The 27,680-nt window shown below is 31.3% G+C and overlaps 1 protein-coding gene across 1 annotated transcript in view; it reads right to left on the reverse strand.

The window, feature by feature from the left end:
* Nucleotides 1-27,680, reverse strand: part of LOC124531892 — a 93,754-nt gene that overhangs the window by 17,207 nt on the left and 48,867 nt on the right. Inside the window, exon 2 of the mRNA XM_047106460.1 lies at nucleotides 10,333-10,541. Coding sequence (XP_046962416.1) covers nucleotides 10,333-10,541 — 209 coding nt within the window. The remainder of the gene's footprint in view (nucleotides 1-10,332; nucleotides 10,542-27,680) is intronic.

The raw sequence follows: 27,680 nt of genomic DNA on the forward strand, positions 1-27,680 counted from the left end.
TAAAGCACCAGTAGAGTAGGAATGAAATTGAAACTCATAGCAGAATACGATTTTGGAAAAAATAAATATGCTACACTGGCTTTATTCTTCACAACGGATATCGTATCACTGTAAGTCGGTTATCTACATTTCGGTGCGATATAAAGTGAGTTCTTACAGAATATTTAGTTCTTAATTTTGTTTAAAGACTTAGGTCAAGCCCGTTTGTGTTAGTACTCCTTATCCATCAATCATTCTACTTATAAGAAGGGGGAATAAATATTGCTGGATATGAAGGACACGTGAGCCAGTTTGACTACAGATGTCAAAGATCTAATGTCATATCAGTATCTAAGGTTCAGTGCCCATTGATGATCTGGTTAATATTCCTTAGAATACAAATGTTTATGGTTGACTTTCCAATGATTGGCTCAATAGCAATTTTGCTTAACTATTATAAATTAAAATAATAATAAGTCAATGTTTTTAACCAAAATTATCACTTCTAAAAACTCTTAAAATGAAACCAACTGTAACATTTACAATTATTGGTAAGGCAATAAAAACTAAACTTATTTTCTTCTAATCTATTTATTGGTTACTAATCAAAATGTGATATGTACCCGAATTGACATACAACATTACACTTGAATATACAAGATACTGCAGCTGAAGTTCGAAGAAATATGAGACATAGGTGTCTAGTTTAAAGTGTGGTTGCCCTACTCGCAACACTGACCCGGAAAATTTTACTCCGCCCAGATCATTACTTTTTAACGTAACTTTTAAGGTGCGCTTATATATTTTCGAAGTCGATATTATAAAGTTTTCGAAGAACTAGAATACAAGTAAACGATTTAAAACATATGATAAATAAACTATTACTGCAATTTACGACCAATAAATCAACAAAGATGATATACTCAACTAATTCGATTTAAAAAGTTTCAATTACTTTTTTTTTTAATTCTATTCATTGTGCGTTATCGTACAGTTCTGTGCCAAATAACACAAGCCCTAGTTTATTAAATTATGCGCTGTATTCAAATCTAATAAAATTTTGAATCCAATAAAATTCTGTAGCATAACGTTTCAGTTGAACTATTAGAGTGCTTTGAGATGAAGTAAAATGTTGTTGAGATATCTATGGTTGCCTGTCAAGGTGGATGTACTCCGAGGAAGAATTACTGTCTCGAGAATATATCTTCAGTATTAAGGTATTCAAAAATATATTTTCAGTTTCGAGGAACGATTGCTAGCTTTGCGTAGTTGTTAAAAAATGGACGAGGTTTAAAAACATTTTTCTAATTTTCAAAACTGCCGTGTACTGCAGCAGCAGTGTACATTTTTCAAACAAAGATTTTTTATAAGATTTTAAATTAACATGGTTAATTTTCTATGAAATCTACCCGTGACCACGAACGCTGTAAAGTGCTCGAAACATCGGGATGTTAAAAATAATTAATATACGCGATTCAAATCCGTTATAACTAGTTTTATTTCAATGTGTAGTAATCGCGAAAATTTAAGACAACATTATGTGAACCAGTACGGACTGGAAACATCAAATAAAATTTGCCAGTTGGAGTACCTAAAAGTCAAACATGCCTGATTCGTAACGTCCATGGTTATTTTTATTACTAAAGGTATTAATTACGGGATACTAAACATTTTTAAACATGGTATGTTTAATGAGAATCTCGTGAACAAGACATTCGTAAATAATGTCGAAATATCGAGCTCCACCGAACAAAAATAAAAAATATGGTAAATATCCCGAAATTAATACCTATAGTAAGGTTTTTTATTCTAGTAAATAAGCTTTTCCTTGGCTCATATTTTGTCAAATACTTCATTCTTAGCATTATTTTGCAGCATTGAACGGCTAATACATCGTTTACTCTTGACACGCTTTTGTTAGCTTGGTAGCTTGGTTACGGTACAGCATTTGTTTTAAAATAATGTGTCAAAAGGTAGCCGATACAATCCGATGTTGTAATAGTTCGTTACAATCCTAAGCATAAGCGGTTTCAAATCTGGTCGAGCTAATTAAATCCTTAAAATGTTTACAGTTAATTCACGACTAGAGGAGATAGCGCTAATTCCCAAAGTATATTTTATCTATCATTCTGCGTTACTTAAAATACTTTTGAAAATTAACTCCTATACAAAAAAATATTAACATCTCCCAAATAAATTGGCTCCATATACAGTTGTCTGATATTTTTCTTTGACTGGCATCTTTATAGAGTGTAATACAATTGTGTTATATTTTTATTTTACCCTTTATTTGAAAACTGATCATTTTTATATTCTATTGAATTTTATTAGCATAAAAATTAGACTATAATCATATGAGTGCGCGTAGCAAATAAAAAATAAAATTATACGTTTACGTTACGTTACGTTATTAGTATTTAGAGTCTTTGGGGTCTATTTTCGAGAATTTCTTTTTATTTAGAATATTTTTTCCCTTGTTAATCTATAAATTTTTTTAGCTATTATTACCTAATTAAAAAGAAGAGGAGACCTTAGCCCAGCAGTGGGATATTTACAGGCTGTTGTTTTTTTTCTGTTGTTGTTGTTGTATGCGAAAGTACGAATATCATTGTTTTGACTATTTTCCTAAAAGGAATTTCAATTAAATTAATCATGACGTCGAGATGACCCAGTGGTTAGAACGCGTGCATTTTAACCGATGATTGCGGGTTCAAAACCAGGCAAGCACCGCTGATTCATGTGCTTAATTTGTCTTTATAATTCATCTCGTGCTCAGCGGTGAAGGAAAACATCGTGAGGAAACCTGCATGTGATAAATTTCATAGAAATTTTGCCACATGTGTATTCCACCAACCCGCATTGGAACAGCGTGGTGGAATATGTTTCAAACCTTCTCCTCAAAGGGAGAGGAGGCCTTTAGCCTAGCAGTGGGAATTTACAGGCTGTTGTTGATGATCTTGTAATCATGACAGTTATAATTACTTCGGCTCTAATGAATACGTTTTTAAGAGAATCAACCAAGGATAAAAGTATATGTATAATATTAAAATCATTACATAAGAAAGAAAGAAGTAAGGCATGTATTGTCATACATAATATTTGATCGTATAGTCAAACTATTGGCGGATAGAGCGCGAAGTCAAATTAGTAGTAGTTATAAAACTAATTTTACGCTTGAAAATTTTAGTCCATCTCGTCCCAATATAGTGTTGCGTTTAATTAAAAAAAAATATTCCATTTATTTTTTAATATTATTTGTAAAAAGAACATTAAAATATCTATATCTATATCTATATCTATGCTACTATATATATATCTCTTGAGTCTGTCTGTACACTCAATTTTTTGTAGAATTTCTTCATAAGTATTCTTTTTTGGCTGACTGACATCAGTTTTACCATTTTTGAAAATTTTGTCTGTCTGTGTGTATGTCCTGCTATAACTCGAGAGCGGATGAACCGATATTTATAAAAATAGGTTGCAGGAAGAACATGTGCTTGCGCAAATGATAGGCTATTAATATATATAAAAAGTATGTATTTGTGTGTAAGCCATCTACAGACTCTATTTGATCGACCATTTTGAAAATTGGTAGCCAACCTCACCTACCCACGGTGCATCCTAACGACAACAAACGAGGCTCTGGCGCCGACTGATGGCGGTATTTGTACAATGTTAATGACCAAAAATTCATTGCAAGATGAAAATTTAAAAATTTATTACGCCTCGACCAATGGTTGGAATGCGTGCATCTTAACCGATAATTGTGGGTGCAAAGCCCGGGCAGCTGGGCCGAATTTTCATGTGCTTAATAATTCATCTCAAACTCGATGGTGATGTAAAACGAATGAAATTCGGCTACATGTGTTCCACCAATCCGCATTGGAGCTGTGTGGTGGCTCCAAAACCTTTTCTTTAAAGGGAGAAGAGGCCTTAGCCCAGCAGTGGGAAATTTACAGGCCGTTAATGTAACGTTAATTGAATGCCCAGCGCAGCGGGCGGTTAAAGTAAAATTAACAAGGGTTATAAAACACATATATTTATTATGACAGTTAACTATCTTGTAAAATCATATTTATAGAAGATAAAACGAGGAAAGCGCGGCTACTACTTCAGATAGGGCCCTTGTTTATGGTTGACGGTCTTATAATGACGGTTTTAGAGGTGGCGAAATGAAATTATTATTATGAAAGTGGATGATATTTTTCCTGTAAGAAGCCTCGGTAATATACCTTTATATATACTTACGTGTTTATGTTGTTTTTGTAATAAAGGTAAGGGTGAACTTATAAATAAGATAAGAGTGCTTGAAATACATGTCATAGTAAAGGATTTTGCAGGTAGGTCATATTTTTATTGTGATATAAGTAAAGTGGATATTTTAATAAAATAAACTGCACTTTGATTATACAAGCATATTTAAATCATTATTATTTATCCAAGATATATTTAGATATAATACCTACCAGACTACCAGCCTAAGTGAAGTAAAAAATAATAGAAACTTATTTTCATGATTCATATACAATAATCATATGACACTATATTTATATATTCTTACATGAATATTATCAAATAATTCCAACCTTTTTATTATATCTATTTTCATGTACAAAATGATTTGCCTTATCTTTTTAGAAAAGAAAAGAAAGAAAAACATTCATGTTTATATACGACACAGCGCAATTATTATAAAAAGTATAACAAACAAAACAAAAACAAAAAAGTAATTTGGCCAGCAATGACAGTAATCGTGTCCTCGTCGTTTCAAAAATCTAACGCTGATTTTCAATGGTACCTCATGTAGTTATGACTTATGATAATAATTTACGTAACTCATTTTGAAAATAACAGCTATCAAAATATTCTATTCCATTTATTTGAGGATATTGCAGCCGTTATATATTACTCGCTCGCTCCAGACTAGGAATTATGGGAAGCGACCCCGGTCACGACCCTCGAACACGGTGGTCGGTCGCTTAATGACGCTACTAGATCCATTTAGCAACTCGCTTAACATAATTTTTTGTATTCATATAAATAAAGTTTTAGTATAAATAATAAGATTAGTGATGGAATTTATCACATTATTTTAAGTATTAGAGTTTTAGTAACCTGTGATCCCAATCTCAATCTATAAAATATATAAGAAGAAGAACTTAATAACTTTGTTTTTCTATTAAATTCCCTTTCATAGACAATTAATTTTAAGAATTTTGAAAGGCATTTTTTTTTCTTGAGATGTGTGTTGTAACTTCTCTTGTCATTTAACTTCTTTTATGTAACTACATAGAAATCTATTTTTATAAAATTTGAATACAAAATAGTTAAGATATTTTTGAGCTGTAATGGCTAACTGTAGCTCCCGGATTCAAGCCCGAATTTATTTTCATATGTTTAATTTGAGTTTAAAAATAATCTCGTTTTTGCTAGTGGAGTGAAGTGGACGTCATGAGTAAATTAACATATTACTATGTTATATCGCTCGCTTTCTTCAATATTTATTGTAAATATCTCTATCTCTTTCTCCATTCGAACCAGAGTTCGTAAACCGTGGTACCTGACGCGTGCTAAGCTCATATTCATAATAAAAAAAACAAAAGCCAAAAACAATTAAATTTGACAATTCAAACTTTAAATGGAATTTTTCATGTTGCAATTCATCGAAATTAAATATTTATTTTTCGATCTTTTTTGATTGGATTTTTTTTGCTGTGTGATTTATCGTGAAATGGGTATAATAATAATATATGTCTATGCCCTTCACTCGAATGTTTTACAATAATGTAAAGATAATATTTTTAAATGAGCTTCGCTTTGTTATATAGTGTGAAAGGATTTTGCGATACTTTGATTCACGGGAGTTTATGATTATTTCAGAGAGTGCGAGCTTTATAAAGCTTTGATGTATTCTTAGTTACTCCCTATTATATCAGTTATCTACCAGTGAAAGTCCCGTCAAAATCGGTCCTGCCGTTCCAGAGATTAGCCGGAACAAACAGACAGACAGACCGAAAAAGATTGTAAAAATTGTTATTTTGGTATATGTAATTTGTACATACGCATTGAGGAAAAAGGGGCTATTTTGCTGTTACAAACAGACATTACAGAAGCTATGTTCCAGTGTTATTTTAGTATATGTACAGTAGACACATGCATATGCATTTAATAAAAAGCGGTTATTTTAATAATACAAACATACATTCCAATTTTATTATATGCAGGGATAGAAAATCTTGGACTTGTGTTGATTGATTGATTGATTCTATGCAGGCTAAATAAATAAATATGTTGTTTACTGACATACTAAAAATAATTAGTATGTCAGTTAACAACATATTAGTAACTAATTCAAATCGTGGGAAAGTGTAACTATATATGTAGTTTCTTGTCGGTCCTTCTCTATAGAATCTACTGTCCGAACCCTGTGGTTTCTTTAAATTTAATTCAACACTGTAAGATGAAGATTCATAAGTCTACTTGAATATGTAATAATATTTAGATTTTGAATACGCTAAAAATATTATAAAGGTCAGGTTTTTGGGACGAGTTTTTTGTTTCATTTCAATTTTGTTTTATTTAGTAGCGCTAGTTTTATGTTAAAAATTATTTCATCCTCTCGAAAATGTCGTTTCCAAGTCAACAACAAAGCTGAAAAGCGGAAATAAATTAAAATGTATACACAAGTAAACACTTTATTGCTATACGTAATATAAGTTAAACCACCGAATTATTCGTTGACTCGAGTTTTCAGCGATGGTAACAAACTTTCTAAATAGAGTTACTTCCATTGCAATATTAGTTATGTGAAAATTCGTTACGAGCTCTGTCCCTCGTGACTTTATTCAAATGAAATAAGTATATTCATATTTTATTTAACACAGATTTTAATAAACTCTAATCTTTTCCTCAATGTTTACCCCAGCTATTTACATTTTTAAGTTTTTTTGTACTTTGAGATATTTATAACTCTTTTAGTGCCACGGCCTTTGGTTTTATCCGTGCTTAATTCATGTTTGCTTGTATTGTAAACTACTACTTTTTCAGCTTTACATATAACAATTAACACACTAAACGCGAGCGAAACCACGGTCGACAACTTGTATATATACAGGGTTATTGGTAACTCGACGTATATCCATTAGGAGGTGATAGGGGTGACTATTTGCAATAATTTTAACCCTCATATACATCATCCAAAAGTGAACCATTTTTGAGTTATCACGTTTTTTTCCCTTTTTTCAAAATTTGTCAAAAATGCAACTTCAAAAATTTATTCAAAAAAAAGTATAAATTGAAATCTATTTTTTTCCTTTGTTTAATAAAAAACGATTTAACACTGGATATTTGTCAATATTTAAACAATAATTATCGGTCCAAACTTAAAAATGCGAGACGGAAAATTTATTTCAATATTTTTTTGATGATTTTTCCTCAAAAATGCCTTAAAAACTAAAAACTTTCCTTTGAGATACTTATGGATAAAGTATATAGGGGTTAAAATTATTGCAAATAGTCACCTCTATCAGCTCCTAACCGATATACGTCGAGTTACCAATAAACATATGAGATATATACCGAGGAGTTAAACAACTCATTAGACATGATGATATTCAAAATATAAGTCTAGTTCCCGTTCGTAATATCTCTTTTTTTCGATATTCCATCAACTATCATAGTGTCAAAAATTAACAAATCCTAATTATACATTTTTATGCTTCGACTTATATAGATACACGTACATGGAAATGCACATTACTCAGTGGGCCTATTAAAAGCTACAGTCTTTATATTCCGACTGAATTATTTACATCAAGATTTCTCCTAAAATAAACAAACGTCCTGTCTCTTTACAGCGTTAGTATGATAAACTGGGATCTCGGGGCCGCGCACTTGTACCAAGCTATATTCACCCGAAAATTTCGCACTTTTGTTTCATCAAATACTCTAGGGTCACTCCTGAAAGTACAAGAAGCGTGAAATTCGGCTTACACTCAGCGTTGAGGAAAAGACGGAAAATTTTCATTCATTTTATCAATGAGACTAAACTCGAATACAAGAACCATTTCCTAGCCACCAGTGCTGTTGAAACGTTGAAAGAATTCTTAAATTATTTATTTTATTTACGTTCGAAACAATTTGATTAATTTTTTTGTTAATAATCGAGTTAATATTATTAAAAACAAGCGACTCGCCACGGCTTCGCACGGGTACAATACTGATACCAAATGTTCTACAGAATTTAATTTATTTACGACATCACATTAGAAACATCAAATATTATCAGTGTTTTGTTACTACATTGTCCATGTATTATATACAAAAACCTTCCTCTCGAATCACTTTATCTATTAAAAAATCCGCATCAAAATCCGTTGCGTAATTTTAAAGATATAATTTTAAATATATATGGACAGACAGCGGTAAGCGACTTTGTTTTATACTATGTAGTGATGATGGTAATATCTGTTCATGCTTTAGCTTGTAGTTTCCAGGTTGCGAAACATATGTAAAGTACCACCACGACGTCAAGACTTTTACATAAAATCTAATATAGCCGAAACGATAATGTAATGTCAAAAGTCAAACTCAAAAATGTATATATATCAAGTGTAACGCTAGAAGCGTTCAATTCGCTCCTGGCGTTGCAATTGCTTGTCGATTGACAAAAATATACAGTACGACACAGCTTAGATGTAGCATCGGCAAATTCTATAAAAACGATCGAATTACTACCGATTTAAACAAACAATAGAAATAGCTCCCTATCGCGCCGTTACCCGAGAAAGCAAGTGCATGTAAATCGACGTGTTAAATTAACCTATATATCAGGTCATATGATATTACAAGCTATTAAGTGTGTTTATATCATATTCACATAAGAAATTAATATTGATAATTTGGGATATCGGATGTGATCGGTTTTACGAATTTGCCGATGCTACATCTAAGTTGTGTAGTACTTATACCACCTGGTCGCTACGGCTCTGCAATGTTTCTATTTCGACCCTGATTATTCATTATAAGTAAATATATTGATATAAGATAATGGTAACAGTCATTATTTTGAAATCAAATTCGTTGCGTCAGAATAATAATTAGGTCATTAGGTCGTATTTCAAAATAAGTTGAATTAAAATCATTTGATTTTAGAATATTACTAATAAATATAAATACAAAACGCCAATCAAACACCATCTCGTTTATCGAATCTAAGTTGGTAAAGTGTTTAGTGTCGAGTATTACAAAAGCCTTGGTGTAAAAAGAGAATAGTTCAGGTACTATTCTCATTTTTTTTAACAAATGTTAAATATTTCGTAAAAAATTAATTTTCGCCTTTATATATTTAATTTTTTATTAAGAAGAAATATTATTGAAACAAATATCTCTCTTTTGTTTTATATAATCGTTGCATTGTGATCATGTAACATCTAATTTGATCTGGTGAGATTAAATGAGATGTTATATGTTATTATCTTGCCTATATTAGTTATCCGATATGTAACTCTGTACACAAGCAATTAACCAATTCTAAATTTACTTACCCAAATAACCCTTATTTATAGCTTATTATTGCAATAGAGGCCGTGACTTGAAACATTGATAAATAATTCGAATATTTATATAATAAAAATATGCTAATTAATACCCTTATGGGTATATGTATTTAGTACTCTATAATATTTCCAATTTCCAAAAATTTATACCAATAGCTTTGAATTACGATATTGCACCATTAGAACGCGAAGCGGCGTGTTTGTGCTCTATTATCGTCACAAAATAAAAAAAAACGCGTTTCGCTGAACTTTTTTACTATCCCAATTAACGAAAAACTGTAATGACTATCAATATTATGCAATATGAGTAGGTTTAACTTTTTTATGTTAATGCTTTGATTGTACTTTAAAGTACTGTTGCCTGTTTGTAATTCTGTCTTAATATTGGGAAGGGTTACCTACTATTACTAATTTTTTGATAAACAAAAAAGATACAAAGATAATTTTACAAATAGGTTCTTTAAAAGTGAGTCGAGATGGTCCAGTGGTTAGGACGCGTGCATCTTATGCATGATTGCGGGTTCAAACCCAGGCAGGCACCGCTGATTCATGTGCTTAATTTGTCTTTATAATTCATCTCGTGCTCAACGGTGAAGAAAAACATCGTGAAGAAACCTGCATGTGACAAATTTCATAGAAATTCTGCCACATATTCCACCTACCCGCATTGGAACAGCGTGGTGGAATAAGTTCCAAAACTTCTCCTCAAACGGAGAGGAGGCCTTTAGCCCAGCATTGAGAATTTACAGGCTGTTGTTGTTTTTCTTTAATGGTATATTTGATGGGATTTACTTACATTTAGTACAGCGCCAGGTGTGGTGAAGTTTCTGTAGGGAGGTTTTCGGTCTCTTATATATTGAAAGATCTTAGTGCCGTGACGCAGGAAGACGACCTTATCTAGAAGATGTGGAGGCACGTCGTGCACGCAACGCAGACGGACAGACCCACCACGCGTAGCCCATCTCTCCATCTGCAGTTCAACTCTGACTTCTGTGTGTCCTCGGGCTGAAAAAATACATACTCTTTAATATATATTTACAATATAGATGGGGGAATGAACAAGTGGGTCACTTGATGGAGTTTGGTCACTAGACATTGGCACTGTAAGATACATCTAACATTATTTTCGTCACCAATGTGACACCCACTTTGGGTGCTATGATGTTATATTCCCTGTACCTGTAGATATACTAGTTCACTTACCATTTAAACCGAAACATAACAATACTAAGTGTAGAATAGAATATTTGATGAACAGGTCGTACCCAGATGGACTGGCGTACCTAAACTCCTAGCATCTCTAATAAACCGTCTTTGTCTAACTTTATTTGCGGAAAAAGGTTACCCAGCAAGATTTAATCCACACTGGACATTTCCGATAATACTCGTAACTTCCATTATATTCAGTATAAAAATTGTTATTATATTGTTTTTGCCAATAAAGTATAACTAGCGAACCGCCCTGGCTTCGCACGGGTACTTGATATCATGATATTACCAAATGTCATAAAATCATTATAAAATAAACTATGTTTCATTCTGATAACCTATATTACTGTAAAATTTCTTGTTAATCTGTTCGGTAGTTTTTTTTTGTAAAAGAGTAACAAACTTACATACATTCTCATACATAATTGCTTAACGGAAATTCTCGGGGTCAAATCCACGTCATTCTCTAGTTAACATGAAAAAAGATATTTGGTTTTGTTGTTTTTGAGCCCTTAATTTAAATAGCCAGCGTTGTTTATTAACTCAAGTCGGATTAAATTTTGGGTAATGTGTTACTTAAAGTCAGCTTTATGGTAAGTAAAAAGTGTTATATCATACTGTAAATTTTTGATATTTTTTATTTAATACGTTGTAATAACTTGGAACTTTTATCGTCCTCCGTAGAAAAATATACCTGTTTAATTTTCGTAATAGCTCATGTTACATTTTGCAATATTGTTCTTAATAAAAATATTTCGATTTATCGAAAGCGGCTTGAATTGTTATTGATAAGACACGTACAATTCGTACAATAGTGTTAATTAATTGTAAATTTAAATGAATCAAAAATAAAACGACCATTACTTTTTTATATATGTAATATATTGAAATAATTGAATGCATTCGTTATTTATTTATTTGGATATGTTTCGGTGCTATGTTTTTGAGATACCATTTACATGGTTTTAGTTGTCTATTATATCTTATATAAAAAAGTCAAGCAACGCAAATAGTTATATATATTAGTAATACAAAGCAGATAGTTATATATATTAGTTAAGTGTTTGTTTGTCTTGTAAATTCATTTCATTCTGTTGCAAATGTATCGCTTGCATTTTCTTGAAATTTCTAAGTTTGGTTGAACCATGCACTTATTTCTGAAAAAGCACAGATTTAAAAAAAAAGATAGAAGAAAAGAAAGACGCTATTTTTATAAAAAAATCTTTAGAAAATTCCTAAAGATTTTTTTATAAAAATAGCGTCAAAGTTTATTTCAAACTTTGACTTTTTTATTTTATATGTCTTATCTATTTTATTATATATGTCTTGATTATAGAAACGACGAACTTTTGTTGTTAATATAACTTAAGTATAATCCTATTGAACTTTTTACATGAAAGTCACTGGTTCGAACGATTGTTATGGAAAAAGTTCTTGAAAAGTATTTCAGTGAACCGCAACGATTAAGAGTACTTTCCGTTTCTTTGAACAGAAAAAAAAATAAAATAAAAGACCTGCGAATTACATCAAACACCTCACCGTTTTTATGTGTAAACTAATGATCTGTTTAAGATCGTAGCAAAATGTAATCATAAATAAACATATCCTGTGCTAAAATTCTGCAGTAGGTTAAATTACATACCAGTAACAATTGGGGTTATCTTTTCCTTTAGATTTTTGCTCTAGTTATTCTTATGGTTGACTAGCTGAATCTTTATGTGAAGGTTGAATAGAGGTTCATTTAACCGGGACTCAAACAATCAAGATGCCAAATTTATAATCAGTTCAACTGATTAAGCGTGAAGAGATAACAAAGTTAATTTCGAATTTATAATATGAGTAAGATACATAGTATAAAACAAAGTCGTTTTCTCTGCCTTTATATCGTTATGTATGCTTAAATCTTTAAAACTACGCAACGGAATTTGATGCGATATTTTTAATAGATAGAGTGACACGAGAAGAAGGGTTTTGTATATATTTATTAAAACTTACACCCTGAGTAAAATTAAATATTATATAATTAAAAATTATAATCTCAATACAACTTTTAGCTTTCGAGAAATTCGTGCACAAACGTACACTTATGAATGCCTTCCTACGATAACCTCATTTTTTTAGAAGTCGGTTAAAAAGAGGACAGAATCATGTATATTCTCTCTCTTGTTCAATCTTGTAACAGGACGCTTCAAAAGCGCTTGTAAGAGTCTACTTGAATAAAGTATATTGTGATTTAATGATGCGAGAGTGTCTTTAATAGAATTGCTTAATCCGACAGAAAGCCTTAACTTCGAAAAATCTCAAATTATTCCGAGATTTTGCAGTTAACTTACGGTACCGGTGAACGTACGTTTTTAAAACAAAGAGGTGTATGCTTGATCAAAAAAGGGGTGACGATTGCAATTAGCGCACTCCTTGCGCTTATTTTTGATATATTTTTGCGATAAAAGTTAGCGCAAGAGTAAGAAAATCTGCAAGACAGTGTTAAAAATTCACGGGACAAGATCTTTAAAAATGATGTACTTACAAAATTGTTATGACATGTTCTGTAAATTTGAATGTGGAATATGGTTTCATTTGTATCCATAGAACTACTATGTTGGATGGTCATGAAACGCTATTTGATTTTAAAAAAGTACTAGTTACTACTAATTCTAGTTGTCTTTTTTTTATTTAGCTAACAAGCTAAAAGACATTATGTTTTTAAAGCTCAATTAAAGCCCATGACTGTTAGCCTAATAGCATTAGTTGACTACACGCTATTTCACCTTTTATTTTCACGAATTTCATTTACGATAAAATATATTTACATTTTACAGTTACAGTATTCAGTGCAAAATATATTCTTTTCTATACATATATAAACTGTTTTAGTAGGAACACTTAGAAAAATTCATATTAGATTTTTATTTAATCTTAATTATCTCTGCTTTATATTATAATAAATGGGTACAAAAATATTAAAATCCGCTTTCTTTGTATAAAGTCTGCCATTAAAGAACTCGAAAAATGTAAATTTTTAAAAGTAAAGAGTGATGAAAAGTATGATTTATTTATGAGTGTTCTGTCTACATTACAGCAGTATTTTGCCTGGTGAATTAAATGTCTTTCATTAAAAATATATAAAATAGAATTATATTTAGAACATTATTAAGTCAAGTATGGGTTCAGGCGTTTGTCATACTGACATGTTGTGGATACCCAAGTTTCTGATGCCTGAAGGATATTTTCTTACTTTACTTGTTTTGAGCTAGTATTATTAAAGGATTACACTAATTATACTTGTATACAGCATATTTTTGGCTTATATGGGTTGTCGGACGAGCAAATGGGCAACCTAATGGTAAGTGAGCGCCCATAGACAATGGCAATTAATATTAAGCAATCCTTAAGTGGATGGGCCACCAACCTTGAGAACCAAAATATGATATCCTTTACTTTTCAAATCGGAGCACGACAATACCGAGTACTGCTGTTTGGCGGTAGAATATCTGATGGTATCTACCCCGTCGGGCTTACACAAGCCCCATGAAAGTGAATCAGACATTTTATGATATAAAGAAATGCAAATTTTTAATTAGTTCATTTTCAGATTCACATACCTTGACAGATGCACAGAATTTAAATATTTATAACTTAAACATATGTCTATATAATTTGACTCGACATTTTAGTAATGATTTAATGTTATTTGAAATTAATAAATTCATTCATAGATTTAAGTTGACGGAATAAAATATTTTAAATCAACTTCTCATCAATTTCGGTACTGATGCTATTTTTCAAGGTGAGAAATTTGGTTGTAGAAGAGGTCGCTGGATAACTGATGCGGGAATAGGACTTCTCAAGCATATTTACGATGCTTGGGAAAAATCACAGAATTCTATTGGAGTATTCTGTGATTTATCTAAAGCATTTGATTGTGTAGAACACGAAACGCTTCTTTAAGCTGAAATAAAACGGTGTTAAAAGTAAAGCTCTTCATCTCATTGCTTCATACTTAAGTCCAAGAATCCAGCGAGTTTTCATTAATTAAATAAAGTCTTCTGGATCTTCGTTAAAAATGGGAATACCACAAGGTTCAATTTTGGGTCCCTTTCTATTTCTAGTATATATAAATGATCTTCCTTTCTATCTTAAAGGTATTAGTAATATAGTGTTGTTTTCTGACGATACTTCACTGACTTCTAAGGTTGACAGGAAAAAAAACTATGATGATGTGAACGGTGCATTATCACAAATACACGATTGGTTTACAGTAAATAATTTTGTTTTGAATGTTCAAAAAATAAAATGTACAGTTTTTAGCTTACCCAATGTTAGAAAGCAAAATTATAATATGTCTTAAACGGTGACCGTCTTGATGTAGCCGATACTACGGTGTTCTTGGGAATAGAATTGGATTCCAATGTTCAGCGGAGTCCTCATTTATCATTCCTAACAGGAAGACTCAGCTCCGCAATTTACACGGTTAGAAAACTTAGACAACTATCTTATGTTGATACCGCTCGTCTAGTATATTTTGGTTATTTTCACAGTATTATGTCATATGGCATATTACTTTGGGGTAACGCTGCAGATATTGAATCTGTCTTTATCTTACAAAAGAGAGCAATCCGGTCTATTTATGTTTTTAACAAAGTAGGAATACTTACTGTTGCGTTACAGTATATTTATAACAATATTATGTATATTCCCAGTGGCATTGATCACTTTGATAAAATCATTGATAACCATTGTATGTGCACTAGAATTAAGGATAAGCTTGTAACGTCAAGTTTCCAACTCCGCAAAGTCAATAAATCCTTCTTGGGGCAAGGTATCCGTTTCTATAATAAAATTCCGCAGACATTTTTAATTTTGCCGTTTCGTAAATTCAAATCGTTTATAAAAATACATTGGTAAAAAAGGCATATTATTCGATACAATATTTTATAGATGATAAAAAAGCGTGGAGTTAATACCTGCTGACTTCCAAGCAGGATTTATTTATTTTAAATAATTGTATTTAACTAACTTGACTTTGCATTTTTTAAATGTTGTAAAAGAGTAACTACTGAGTTTTTTGACGGTTCTCGGTAGAATCTACTTTCCGAACGGGTGGCGGTTTCACTTAATTGTAAAATGACGATTTAAAAGTGCTTGTAAAAGCCTACTTGAACATAGTTTATTTTGATTTGATTATGTATTTCCACACTTCCGAAAACTTAGCAGAAAAAACTATCCAATGAAGTAACAATAATTGGTGCTATAAAATGCTGCTAATAATATTATCACTATTTGATTTTATTATATCGTTTACATTTTAAAATGGCACATAGTATGCAAACCCAAACTTTCCTTTTCTTTCTTAAAAATTGTGTGTTCTGTTTTTAGTCCGCCTTTGCGTCGCTCTATATGACGAGGTACTTGTATTGGAACTCAAATAAAAAAAAAAAACTATGAATACAAATTCAAAGAATTCTTATTTAATAGCATCTGTTAACAAAATATACCTTATGAACAATCTATTTATGTTGACACAGCAACGGAACTGCGAGTAAACTGTGCTTCTGTCACATTTGTGGAAAACCAAATCCTTCCTCTATTTTCCTGTTTAAAAGGAATTCAAAGGCCTTTGGCTTTCAAAGCGATACGTTCATACAAGTTTGACCGCTTTATTCTTAGTAACAGAATACAGTTATTTGGTCGTAACTTTGTCAGTTGTGTTGTATGTTTACTTAACGTTTATGGCAACATCAAGATTTGATTTGCTTCTAGCACGGGCACTCATGTTTCTATTGCTTAATTCGTAAACTTATCAACGACATGTTATGCTCTGTGAACATGCATTCAATAACTGCGGAAGTTACAATACAGTACATATTAATATATACAACACAATACAATAGATAGAAACTTATAATTTATGGAGCTAATATCTTGGACAGAATACTATTCCTTTTAAGCATTGCTTCCGGAATACACGGGTAGTTTCATTTCATAAATTATTATAGGATTTCTCAAGTTGCTTTTTTTATTTTCCTTTATTTGCGAGCGAACCTATACTCTTTGCTTAAGATTCTCTTTTAACCACTGGGTTACCTTCGTTACTTAAATATAAAATTATATGAGCTCTAAATTTTTATTACGAAAATTCCTCAGACATATTAAAATAAAAGTCTGAAACATTGTGACTTTTATGAAGATTACGTTGCCGTAGACGCTTATCACGAGAACTGAGGAGCCATCCAGTATATCGCTCACGGGTAGCGGTAGTTTTCTTAGTTGAAATGCGGAAAAAGGGTGAAATATAATATGCAATCTAGTAAAATTGAGGCGCCACGTGGAATCGCCTCGCATCCTTCTTGCGTGTCGTAAACCATTCCTGTTTTTATGGTTTGCACGCTTTACGAGTTTCGACGCTACTATGCAACTTTCAGTTGGTACGTAGCGGTACTACAGAACAGACTATCAATGTTTTGATTATAATGTAATTTGTTTAATTGTTTGAGATTAAACAAAATGGCATCATTTTGATTCATTATTTTCAACGTTGTAAGTTGCAGTATAATGTCATAGAATAATTTTAACTTTTATTTTATTTTATTATCTTAATCTTAGGGTACATCGTCTATACCACTGTAGAACTAATGTTCATTTAAAGTAATTACTTCAATTAATAGGCTATTCTCTTCAATTAATATTTTTGGCGGTTGCTCTGAAACAAAATCAAACTAACAATATTTAGTTAATCTAATATTGGTTGTATTGTCTGCTCACTAAAATCGTAAGTAGTTCTCGTCGAATCAGTTGGCTGGAACTCCATTTGCAAGATTTAACCCACTCACTATATAGGTTGTATAAATTCGAAATAGATTTATCTAGAAATAGCTTGTCGACAGAGAATTTGTATTCGAATAAAATGTTTTAAAATTACATAATATATAAAATTCAATTTAGCAGGCCGTAGCCCATTTTTTTTAATAATGGCTTTGCAATTATAGGAATAAGGGACTAACACCTAGTTCCCAAAGTTGGTGGTGCATTGGTGGTATGAAGAATTATTAATAATTATTGCAATGCTAATGTCTGTGGATAGTAGTTCCCACCTACCATCAGGTGACCCATTTCTGCCGTCTAAGATTTAAACGTATGTGGCAGATGTATCTGCCACAGATAGAGGTATAGGACCACACTCAGAGAAGCTCCAAAACTAACTCTTCCAAGAGGGAAAACCTTAGTCCAGTGGTGAGATGTTTACAGGTTGTTACTTAAAAAATGCTACAAAGATGTAGTCTTGGAAGAAGTTGGGCTGCCATTGGCTGGCATGCCATATTTAATATTACAATATTCAGAGATTTTTTATACCACAGAGATATACATTCAGAGAAAGAATATTTAAATATGGTTATCTTTTAAAATGTAAGAAAGCATTCCTTTGGGTATCGCAAACACTTCGAATGAGATTTCTGTCACAGTTTTTTAAAAGATATTGCTGAAAGTAAGTTTAGTTGAAACAGTAACTATTACATGTCTTATCTTATTGATATTCTTAAAATTATATCACCGTGATGTAAAACGATGAAAATTTACTTGTTATTATAGTATTTAAGTCTAAATAAAAGTATTGAGTGAAATACCAATATATTGAAATTAAGGAATAATGGTGGTAAATTAATAAATTTAAATAAAATTAAACTGAAGTTTACATCGAAAATTTTTAACATGTTTTAACCAGACTGATGTAGCGATGCGTCTTTTGACATATTCATAAATTGTAATACACTTCCAGGATTTTCGCTTTTTCATATTCGCGATTTTATTTGCTCGTGTCTTTATAAACAAAAGTTTGCTAGGTATATATTCTAAGTTTTTGATTCGATATTAATTATTACTAGCTATTATTATATATATATATATATATATATATATATATAATATTTTGTAGGTTGGCGGACGAGCATATGGGCCACCTGATGGTAAGTGATCTCCATCACCCATAGACAATGGCGCTATAAGAAATATTAACCATTCCTTACATCGTCAATGTGCCACCAACCTTGGGAACTAATATGTTACGTCCCTTGTGCCTGTAGTTACACTGGCTCATTCACCCTTCAAACCGGAACACAACAATACTGAGTACTGTTATTTGGCGGTAGAATAACTGATGATTGGGTGGGACCTACCCAGACGGGCTAGCACAAAGCCCTACCACCAAGTAAATGATTACCATCAAGTATATTATTCGATTTAACGCCTGTTTAACTGTTCTCATCAGTGATTATGTGATACACCTCGCGTTTCACGTATTACTCTTTGGTGGTACCATACCGGAAACCATCACTCAAGTGTCGACAACAACTGTACGAAGTTTCAACTCAATCAGGGAAAAGACGTGTGAATGTATAGAATACAAACAAAGACTATTCTATTATCATTGACCTATCAATTTTAATGGATAGAATTTCTACAATTCTACTTTTACAAAAATACAAGAAAATTAACTAACAATAAAAATGCGTCTCAAAGTTAATTCTAATATTATCAACAGTAAAATATTATGAACTAGTAGTCGCACGCGGCTTCGTTCATATTTTATGGTGTTGGTTGTCATTTGTCAGACAAACAAAACCTACCTATATTCTTTCTTGGAGTTCAAGTTTGCGTCATACCAAATTTCATCAAATTCGGTTCAGCGGTTTGGTCGTAACAGAGCGACAGACAGACAGAGTTAATTTCACATTTATAATATTGATGTAAATTACTAAACGGTTTTTTGTCGTCAACAGTGAAATTGTATAGAAAGCAATGAATTCGCGAGCTTCCCGCGATAGTTTTTGGCTAATGTAAGCATCACATGAAAAGGCAGACTGTAGGTGTTACGCAAATACACACAAAATACCTTTAGAATATTAACATTTACGCCACTGAAATAGAATTCAGAAATATTGGTAAGACTTTCAGGAAGGTGGAAATACAAAGCGGGTCTCGGCAGAATGGCGTGTACGTGAATGGTGTGAAGATTATGTATTATGTATGATATTTGTACCTTCGTTCTGATTCTGGACCTCTTGTTTAAATATTCTACGTAGTTCATTGCTCCTTTGCAGTAAAGTTATAATGTTGCCAGTACACAATCTGTACATTATTATTCATTCAAAATTATCTGGATTATTTTCATAAAGAGTTCCAGTATTTTGTAGTAATGCTTTAAGCTTCAAGGCTGTTACTACGATTTTAAATGCGGAAATTTGAAATTTAAATGGCTGGGTTAAATGCGACCGCGGTCTGTTGCTACTTTCGTTAAATTTTCATCGAATTTGTCAATATTATTATCGAGTTGAATTATGACATTTATCCAAAGGCATTTTCAATTATAGTTGAACTGTTATACGATGGTATAAACTTGAAGTTTGATCTATTAAAAAAAACAATTATATATTATATCAACTATTGTAATTTAGAAGTCCAAATAATACATTATGTCCATATCTAAATATCTATCAGTGTTTCAGAAGAGCTTTCAGATGCTGTTACTGAGAGTATTTCGTTGGAAAACCCCGCCCTCGGATTTGAACTTGGAACTTTGAGTCCTGTATCTAGCGACTAGACTAAAGAAGAAGTCGGTATGAGTTTTATAACAGTTATGTACCCGTAGTAAAAGATTATTCTACCAGGTTATCGTAACCTGGTAGAATAATCGCGTAAATCTTTTCCTTAAGGGCATAGGGATCTTGCTGATTAGTACGACATTTATGGGCTATTATTTTCTATTATTACTGTTATTTACTGTATTATATTAGCACTATCCAGTTTCCTTACTTTATAACCTCATAATAAAAGTTGTCGGTAAGATATTGCTTGAAGCAATAAGGCCGCCTTTGTAGACTCTCTTTCATAAGTTTATTTGTATTTAACTTTTTGTTTTTAACTCGAGTGCAATAAATAGTTTTCTTCTTTTATTTGTTTTATATCGTTGGTGACATTGTTTGGGTCGAATGAACTTCATATTGTGTTCTTATTATGCGAATAAAACTGTAACAATTATTTATGTTCTTCTTTCAAATTTCATACTACTCACGATAGGAAAGGACAAAGGGTCGGAACAATTCACCCGCTATACAAAATTTATTAGTAAGCTCTCACTGATAAATGTTGTAAGGCCGTAGATCTTATTAATAATTAATCGTAACTGTAACCGTTACATGCCAGAAATATCAGTGTATTGGTAAGTAATGTAGCCTGTAAATGTTCGCAGCTAGGAATGTCTTTATTTGAAGTAAAATTGGAGCTTATTTTAGCACTCTGCTCATTACTTCAGTGGACAAATATATACCTACAAGGTATTCTCCAACTTTTATACAATATTTCTGATTCCGATATTCCCCGTCCCGTATGCATGTCCCCCGTTGTTTCCGATTATCCCCGAACACGATATGAATTATAAACACACATTAAGCACTTGAAAATTAATGGGGTTGAACCCGTAATAGACGTTTAAGATTCATGTGTTCTAATTACTGGGCCATTTATTTTTAGTTCTATTTAATGTTAAGGGTAGTAAATATATTACGAATACTTAGGAAAAAAGTTGGTGTAATTATTTGTGACATTTGATTAATTTTAATGTTTACAAAACGAAACGTTGTAAAGTCGTGTAGGCCAGTGTAGTTCACTCGACCTATTTTTGGAGTAAATACAACCACGCATTGTATCTGCTGCTGACGAAAATATTCCGTGCAGTCTTTATCACAATGGTAGATGCCAGTGCTCTTGTTAAAAGCGGAATTTTGTTCGAGTTATTTGCAACACCTTGCTATTATTTTAACTCGGATAAACCTGTGGTCTAAACCGCTTTACGATTTTGTAACTTGTACAACAACATTAGTTGTTACAGTTTTCGTTGATAAAACACAGAGAGTTGGGTTCCTTTAAGGTTTTAATGTTCACACTTCAACCTTTAATGTATTTATATTATTATTTAATATATAGAAAAGTAAGCTAATTTTTATAGTTACTGAGCCAGTGTTAAAGCGGAGAATCCATTTTTGGCTAAATATCATCTATCATAAAGATGTGATGTATATTTTATATTATGAAGCTACATAGCTGCTGCACTGTACGATATTAAATGGAGCCTCCAGGTACTTCAATTAAGTAAAAAGTATTTCAATCTGAGATGATCCAGTGGTTTTCTTAGCCGATGATTTCGGGTTTAATCCCAGGCAAGCACCACAATATAAATTTGCTTAATTTGTGTTTATAATTCATCTTGTACTCGCGGTGAAGGAAAACATCTTGAGGAAAGTTACTTTTGCTGGCAGACTATAATTATCCCAGCATATGGATAAGGCTTTACTTTTAAAAAGTTCTTTAGAACATATTCATATAAAGAAAATTAATCATGCTTGCCCGGATTTGAATTCGCTATCAGGTTAGGATTTCCGTTTGTAATCAGTGGGTCATATCCCCATTAACAATTTACAATGAATCCGAGCGTTCAGCTCTTAGCATTGAGTACACTTTGTCCTTGACCTAATGAGACATTAAATGTTTTAGAACCATCTTGTTTACACTAATTGGCTGAAAATTTATGCCAATAAAAATACGCGTATTGTATAGTAAAAAACGTTGCATTTTATATGGCGTTTTACAACGTAATTAAATTAATTGCATTACAAGGTTTTATGGCGACGTTTTAATTAATTAGAAAAAAAATCAAATGCTAAGAATATTCGTTGTCTGTTAGAAGATTTTTTTTTAATAAAATTGATGATTACTTATAACAGAAGCACTTGGTGGTAGGGCTTTGTGCAAGCCCGTCTGGGTAGGTACCACCCACTCATCAGTTATTCTACAGCCAAATAACAGTACTCAGTATTGTTGTGTTCCGGTTTGAAGGGTGAGTGAGCCAGTGTAACTGTAGGCACAAGGGACATTTATTTTATTTTTTATTTATTTATTTGAATGGCACATCAACAGTACATACATTAAACACTTAAAATTAGACATATAAAACTGACACTTATCTGATGTATGTACCAATTACAGACGTACACAGCACTGCTGAAGATTACTGTCTAGCTGGTTAATAATAATACTTAACTATTGAGATTACAAAAATATTACAAGGGATACAATAGGGACATAACAACTTGGTTCCCAAGGTTGATGGCACATTGACGATGTAAGGAATAGTTAATATTTCTTACAGCGTCATTGTCTATGGGTGATGGTGACCACTTACAATCAGGTGGCCCATCTGCTCGTCCACCAACCTATACCATAAAAAAAAAACAGAAACCGTTGAATTTACGTGTGTATATTTTCTGTCTCGGGTACAGTACAGTAGGAAACGCTGAGAGAGAATTATGATTGTATGTTGGACTAAAAACTACACGGTTGACAAAGTCAAAAGTCAAATGTTTATTCTATATTGTCCCATTCTTCCAGGTCGAAAAGTCCTAGCGTAAGTAAGTGATTGCAATTATTATTTTGAATTTGATGTTCACGATTAATACATTTTAATTCGATTGAAATGTCTCGAGGTTATCGTTTTATTACTAGTAGGTAACCTTTCAGTATCATTTACCACAAAACATTCCTAGACATATTTTTAGAATTTTACCATTGAACATTTCTGAACGCTTTCTGGGATACTATTGTAAAAGCGTGTACATTTTTCCACAAAAGAATTATTAACCCTGTATTTTCGGGTAAAAGTCGTAACTAGCTTATGCATGTTCCTGGTGTTAATAGTACGTACCTGTATAGCTTTACAAATAGTTTGTATATGATACCTTAAATTACTAACTTTTATTGATAAAACGAACCACACTCACTATAATAATAATTAGGTACTATTTAATGATGCGACCCATGTAAGTATGTATAGTTCTTCAATTAAATGGAAAAGTAACTACTTATTTCAATTAAATTCTAAATTGAATTACCTTCTAAAATAATTGAAGTTCCTCTGAAACTAAAGTTCATATATAAAATAAGACTGAACATTAAAAGATTTTGTGTACAATAAACGTTCTTCTGACATCAATTGTTTTTTAGTCGAAAGAAAGAAAAACATTAAGATGCGTAAAGGAGTATAAAAAGTTTTTAAAAACCTAAAAATAAATAAAACCTGAAAAAAATTAATGAACTTTAAAAAGCGAGGAATGTTTTCTTCTTCCAGTTCAGCGACTGCGAATATCTCTAGCGTTAAACAATTGAGACGAGACATTAAAACCGTTTTTTTTTTAAATTAAATAATATTACCTGCATATTATTTTATAGTTTTTTATCCATAAAAGCAACTTTCTTAACATATGTTTTAATGAATGTCGTAGTTACTTTATACGTATATAAGTTACTGATTATAATAATATTATCATGTCACTTTAAATATATTTGTAAATCTATAAAATTTAATTTAAAAATTTCATTTTAATAGACATATTATGCGTTGAATTTATTATACCGTTTTATTGACATAGTAATTATTCAGGATGTTCCCTAAAGGTGACACCAATTAGTCTCTCTCTTTGCAGTGCATGTGACTCTGGAGTTTTGAGCACATGAATTGTTACACGCTTCGCAGAAAATTGTCAAAGAACCTTTAAAATAGAAAGTTATTTAAGTGTCCAAAAAAATCAAAAAACAAAATAATGTCGGTAAAAATGGCTTTAAAATTCGATAAAGTATAACATATCATGTACATATTACTGATTTTTGTTTGTTAGGTAAGTTCACGTTGGGTTCAAATTTAACATAAATATTTTTTATGAAAATAACCATCGCATAAATATATATTTTTTTCAATATTCCCCTGAAACTTACTATATCATATGTAATAAGTTACAGTGGAATATTAGAATATAATACGAAAAAGTAATGTTACTGGATAAAGTTTTTTTCCATTATTCTGCTATATTTTGTGTTGGTCATATTCATATTTTATCTCTATCAGTCTATTTATGAATGTATAAATATAAATTCAACAAATAATAACTCCATGGTTCCTAGATCAGCATTAAATACCTTCTATGGGTTTAGGTATGACGTTATTTTTATTTCGTAGAGTATAACTTCAACTCCATAAATAAAATTATCCTTTTTTTATTTGATGATTTCACACAAATAAGTCAATGAACTGTCCCTGCTTGAAAAGTTCAAAATTATTTATTTAATATTGAATCTTTGCACATACGTATTGATTCCTTTGGTTTGAATAACCACAATTTACCACCGGCTTCAGAAACAAGGTAACAAAGATCAGATCCTTCTTTTTAAACATGTAAAACGTTTATGGAATTGAATTGTATTGAATTATATATCGTGTTAGATACAAGTAACCTATATGTCTACCGTTTAGATGTAGGTCAAGTGTCTGGGGGCGTCATTGTCATTGTCTTTGAACATAAAAATATCATTCTTGTAAAAGTGACGTTCCCGTCGAAGAGTTTGATTGAGTTTGATTTTTAAAGTTCCATATTCAAAATCGATTGGATGTTTCCGTTTGTCATTCTCTTATACTTGAAATGTTGTTGTTTTTTTTTCACTACTTTTTAATTTGTACAAGATACTCTAAGTACAGCCGAAACCAAAAACTTATAATCATTTATGTATATATAAATTTATATTTAAAATTACAATGGTACTTAAAACCTTGGGTTACCAGTGGTTAAAGTTAAATAGAGGACAGCAATGTGTTTGATTTTTATAACTAAACAAAGGTTTAGGGAGTACCTTACCAAATCAGTTATTTTTAGTCGGTGTCAGCCAGAGCAAGGCAAGGCAAATTTATTTAGATAAATATTTCAGTAACCAGACTAGACTAGTCGACGAAGATTTAAGAATCCATACAAATGTGGAATTGTAAAGTATAAAAAAATCATTTGATTGTAACCTCATTTTAGAAGTCGTTTAAAAATTAAAATACGATGATGATTGAAGGAGTTGAATTGATTACAATAATTTTAATGATAAATAAACACAATATCTATACCATTATGCATGTTCAGTTTTATAAATCTATTATTTAAATATAATCAATGGGATGGATTTATGTTATTTTAATTTACCTTCAGTGCCATTAAACTCGCCATATTGTTAAATGACCTGTAAGCTATTTTTATTAATTATTTGATGGAAGAGGCTATTGCCCTTTTCGATAGAAACCTAACCTAGCATCACATATTGTGAGCTAGTGAAACTTGCACAAAAGCATAATATATAATTCCAAATAATGGTGGCGTATTGGTGTTGCAGTAAATGGTTAATATTTTCCATTTACCCCAATCATTTTATAGAATAGAAACTGCGGGTAACAACTAGTATCTGAAATATAAATGTATCGTGTCATAAATTTCACCATAATTACGTAATTTCTTTTTTTATGATTTTTATTCATTCCGAAGTGCTATTCGTGTCACTAAGCAATTTCATATCTGTTAGAAATGTTTCCAAAATTAGTTTTATTTATATTATGTTTAAAAAAATTGCAGCTTTATAATAACGAATTTCTTTAATTCTTTTATATACTGGCTTGCATAAGTATCACTTATTACTGCATATATTTATAGGTACGTACATGAGTAATCTTTGCTATGAAGGAACAGAAAAATAAAAATTAAAAAAAGTCGCATTCATAAATAAAATCATAATATAAAGCATGTTCTCCCTTACCAGACTATTATTCTTTCCAAGTAAAGCTTATAAAATGCCATATGTAGAGCATTTCTCATAAGAAAAGTCTTGGGCAGACTTGTTCCATTACAATTCGTATTGAATTGGATTTGAAAGATACCGGTTTCATTCATAAAAAGATTTATGTGAAGCAAAATAATGCAACTTAAAGGTTTTGTGAGCCTATATGGATGAAGAGATTTTCGAAATTTGAATTACACAGTACGATTATCATTTAAAGCAGGCGGAAGCAAATTGAAATTTGGAAGTCAATGAATATTTTGCTCTTTGTTTATTTTGTCTGGAATATTGGATTTATTGATTGTGAATAAATATTTATATACCTAATATTGGTGTACTTTAAATATATTCAAATAAAATTTATGTTCTATACTATTTTATAGGTCATGTGTATCCAAAATTTATTCTTAAAAATGTATGATAATTATGGAAGAGCTACGTTAGGCTAGGGTTTTCGGGCTTTCCTAATTAATACGACCACAATTAAAGTGACGGTTAATCTTTTCGCATAACCGTCAATTTGCATACTCTATTGATTTTGTAGTCACTTATTGCTTCACTATTACGTTCCACGTGCTCCATCTGCCTTTTATGTTATATTTGAGAGTTGACATATAAGTCTAAGCCTATCATACTATCGTAAAGTCAAGACGAAATACAAATTATTATATAAAATATAGTTTTATCTGTTACGCAATCTTTTCTCAATTTTTTTTTTGAGGAATGCATACATTTATTTGATAATGAATTATATGAATATACAGGATTATTGGTAATTCGACATACATCCGCTAGGAGGTGACAGGGGTGACTATTTGCAATAATTTTAACCCCCATATGCATAATCCAAAAGTAAACCATTTTTGAGTTATCACGTTTTTTAGCTTTCTTCAAAATTTGTCAAAACTTAAAAAAATTATTTACAAAAAAATATCAATAAAAATCTATTTTTGCTTCATATTTATAACGAATAAACACTGATATTTGTCTATATTTAAATAGTCATTATCAGCGCAGATTTAAAAATGATAGACGGAAAACGATATTATTTCAATACTTTTTTAAATTTTTTTCCTCACTAAAATCTCTACTAAATCCTAATCCTCTTTATGCCTTAAAAATAGAATACTTGTAATATATGATTTTCTTATAAACATGGACCTATATTCCAATACATGTATCTCAGATTAAAATCACTATCAGTACCCGTATATTGCATCGACACGCTACTAAAGTAATTTTAAAAGC

Source organism: Vanessa cardui, chromosome 8 (genome assembly GCF_905220365.1).
Source record: "Vanessa cardui chromosome 8, ilVanCard2.1, whole genome shotgun sequence".
In the NCBI taxonomy this organism is placed as follows: domain Eukaryota; kingdom Metazoa; phylum Arthropoda; class Insecta; order Lepidoptera; family Nymphalidae; genus Vanessa; species Vanessa cardui.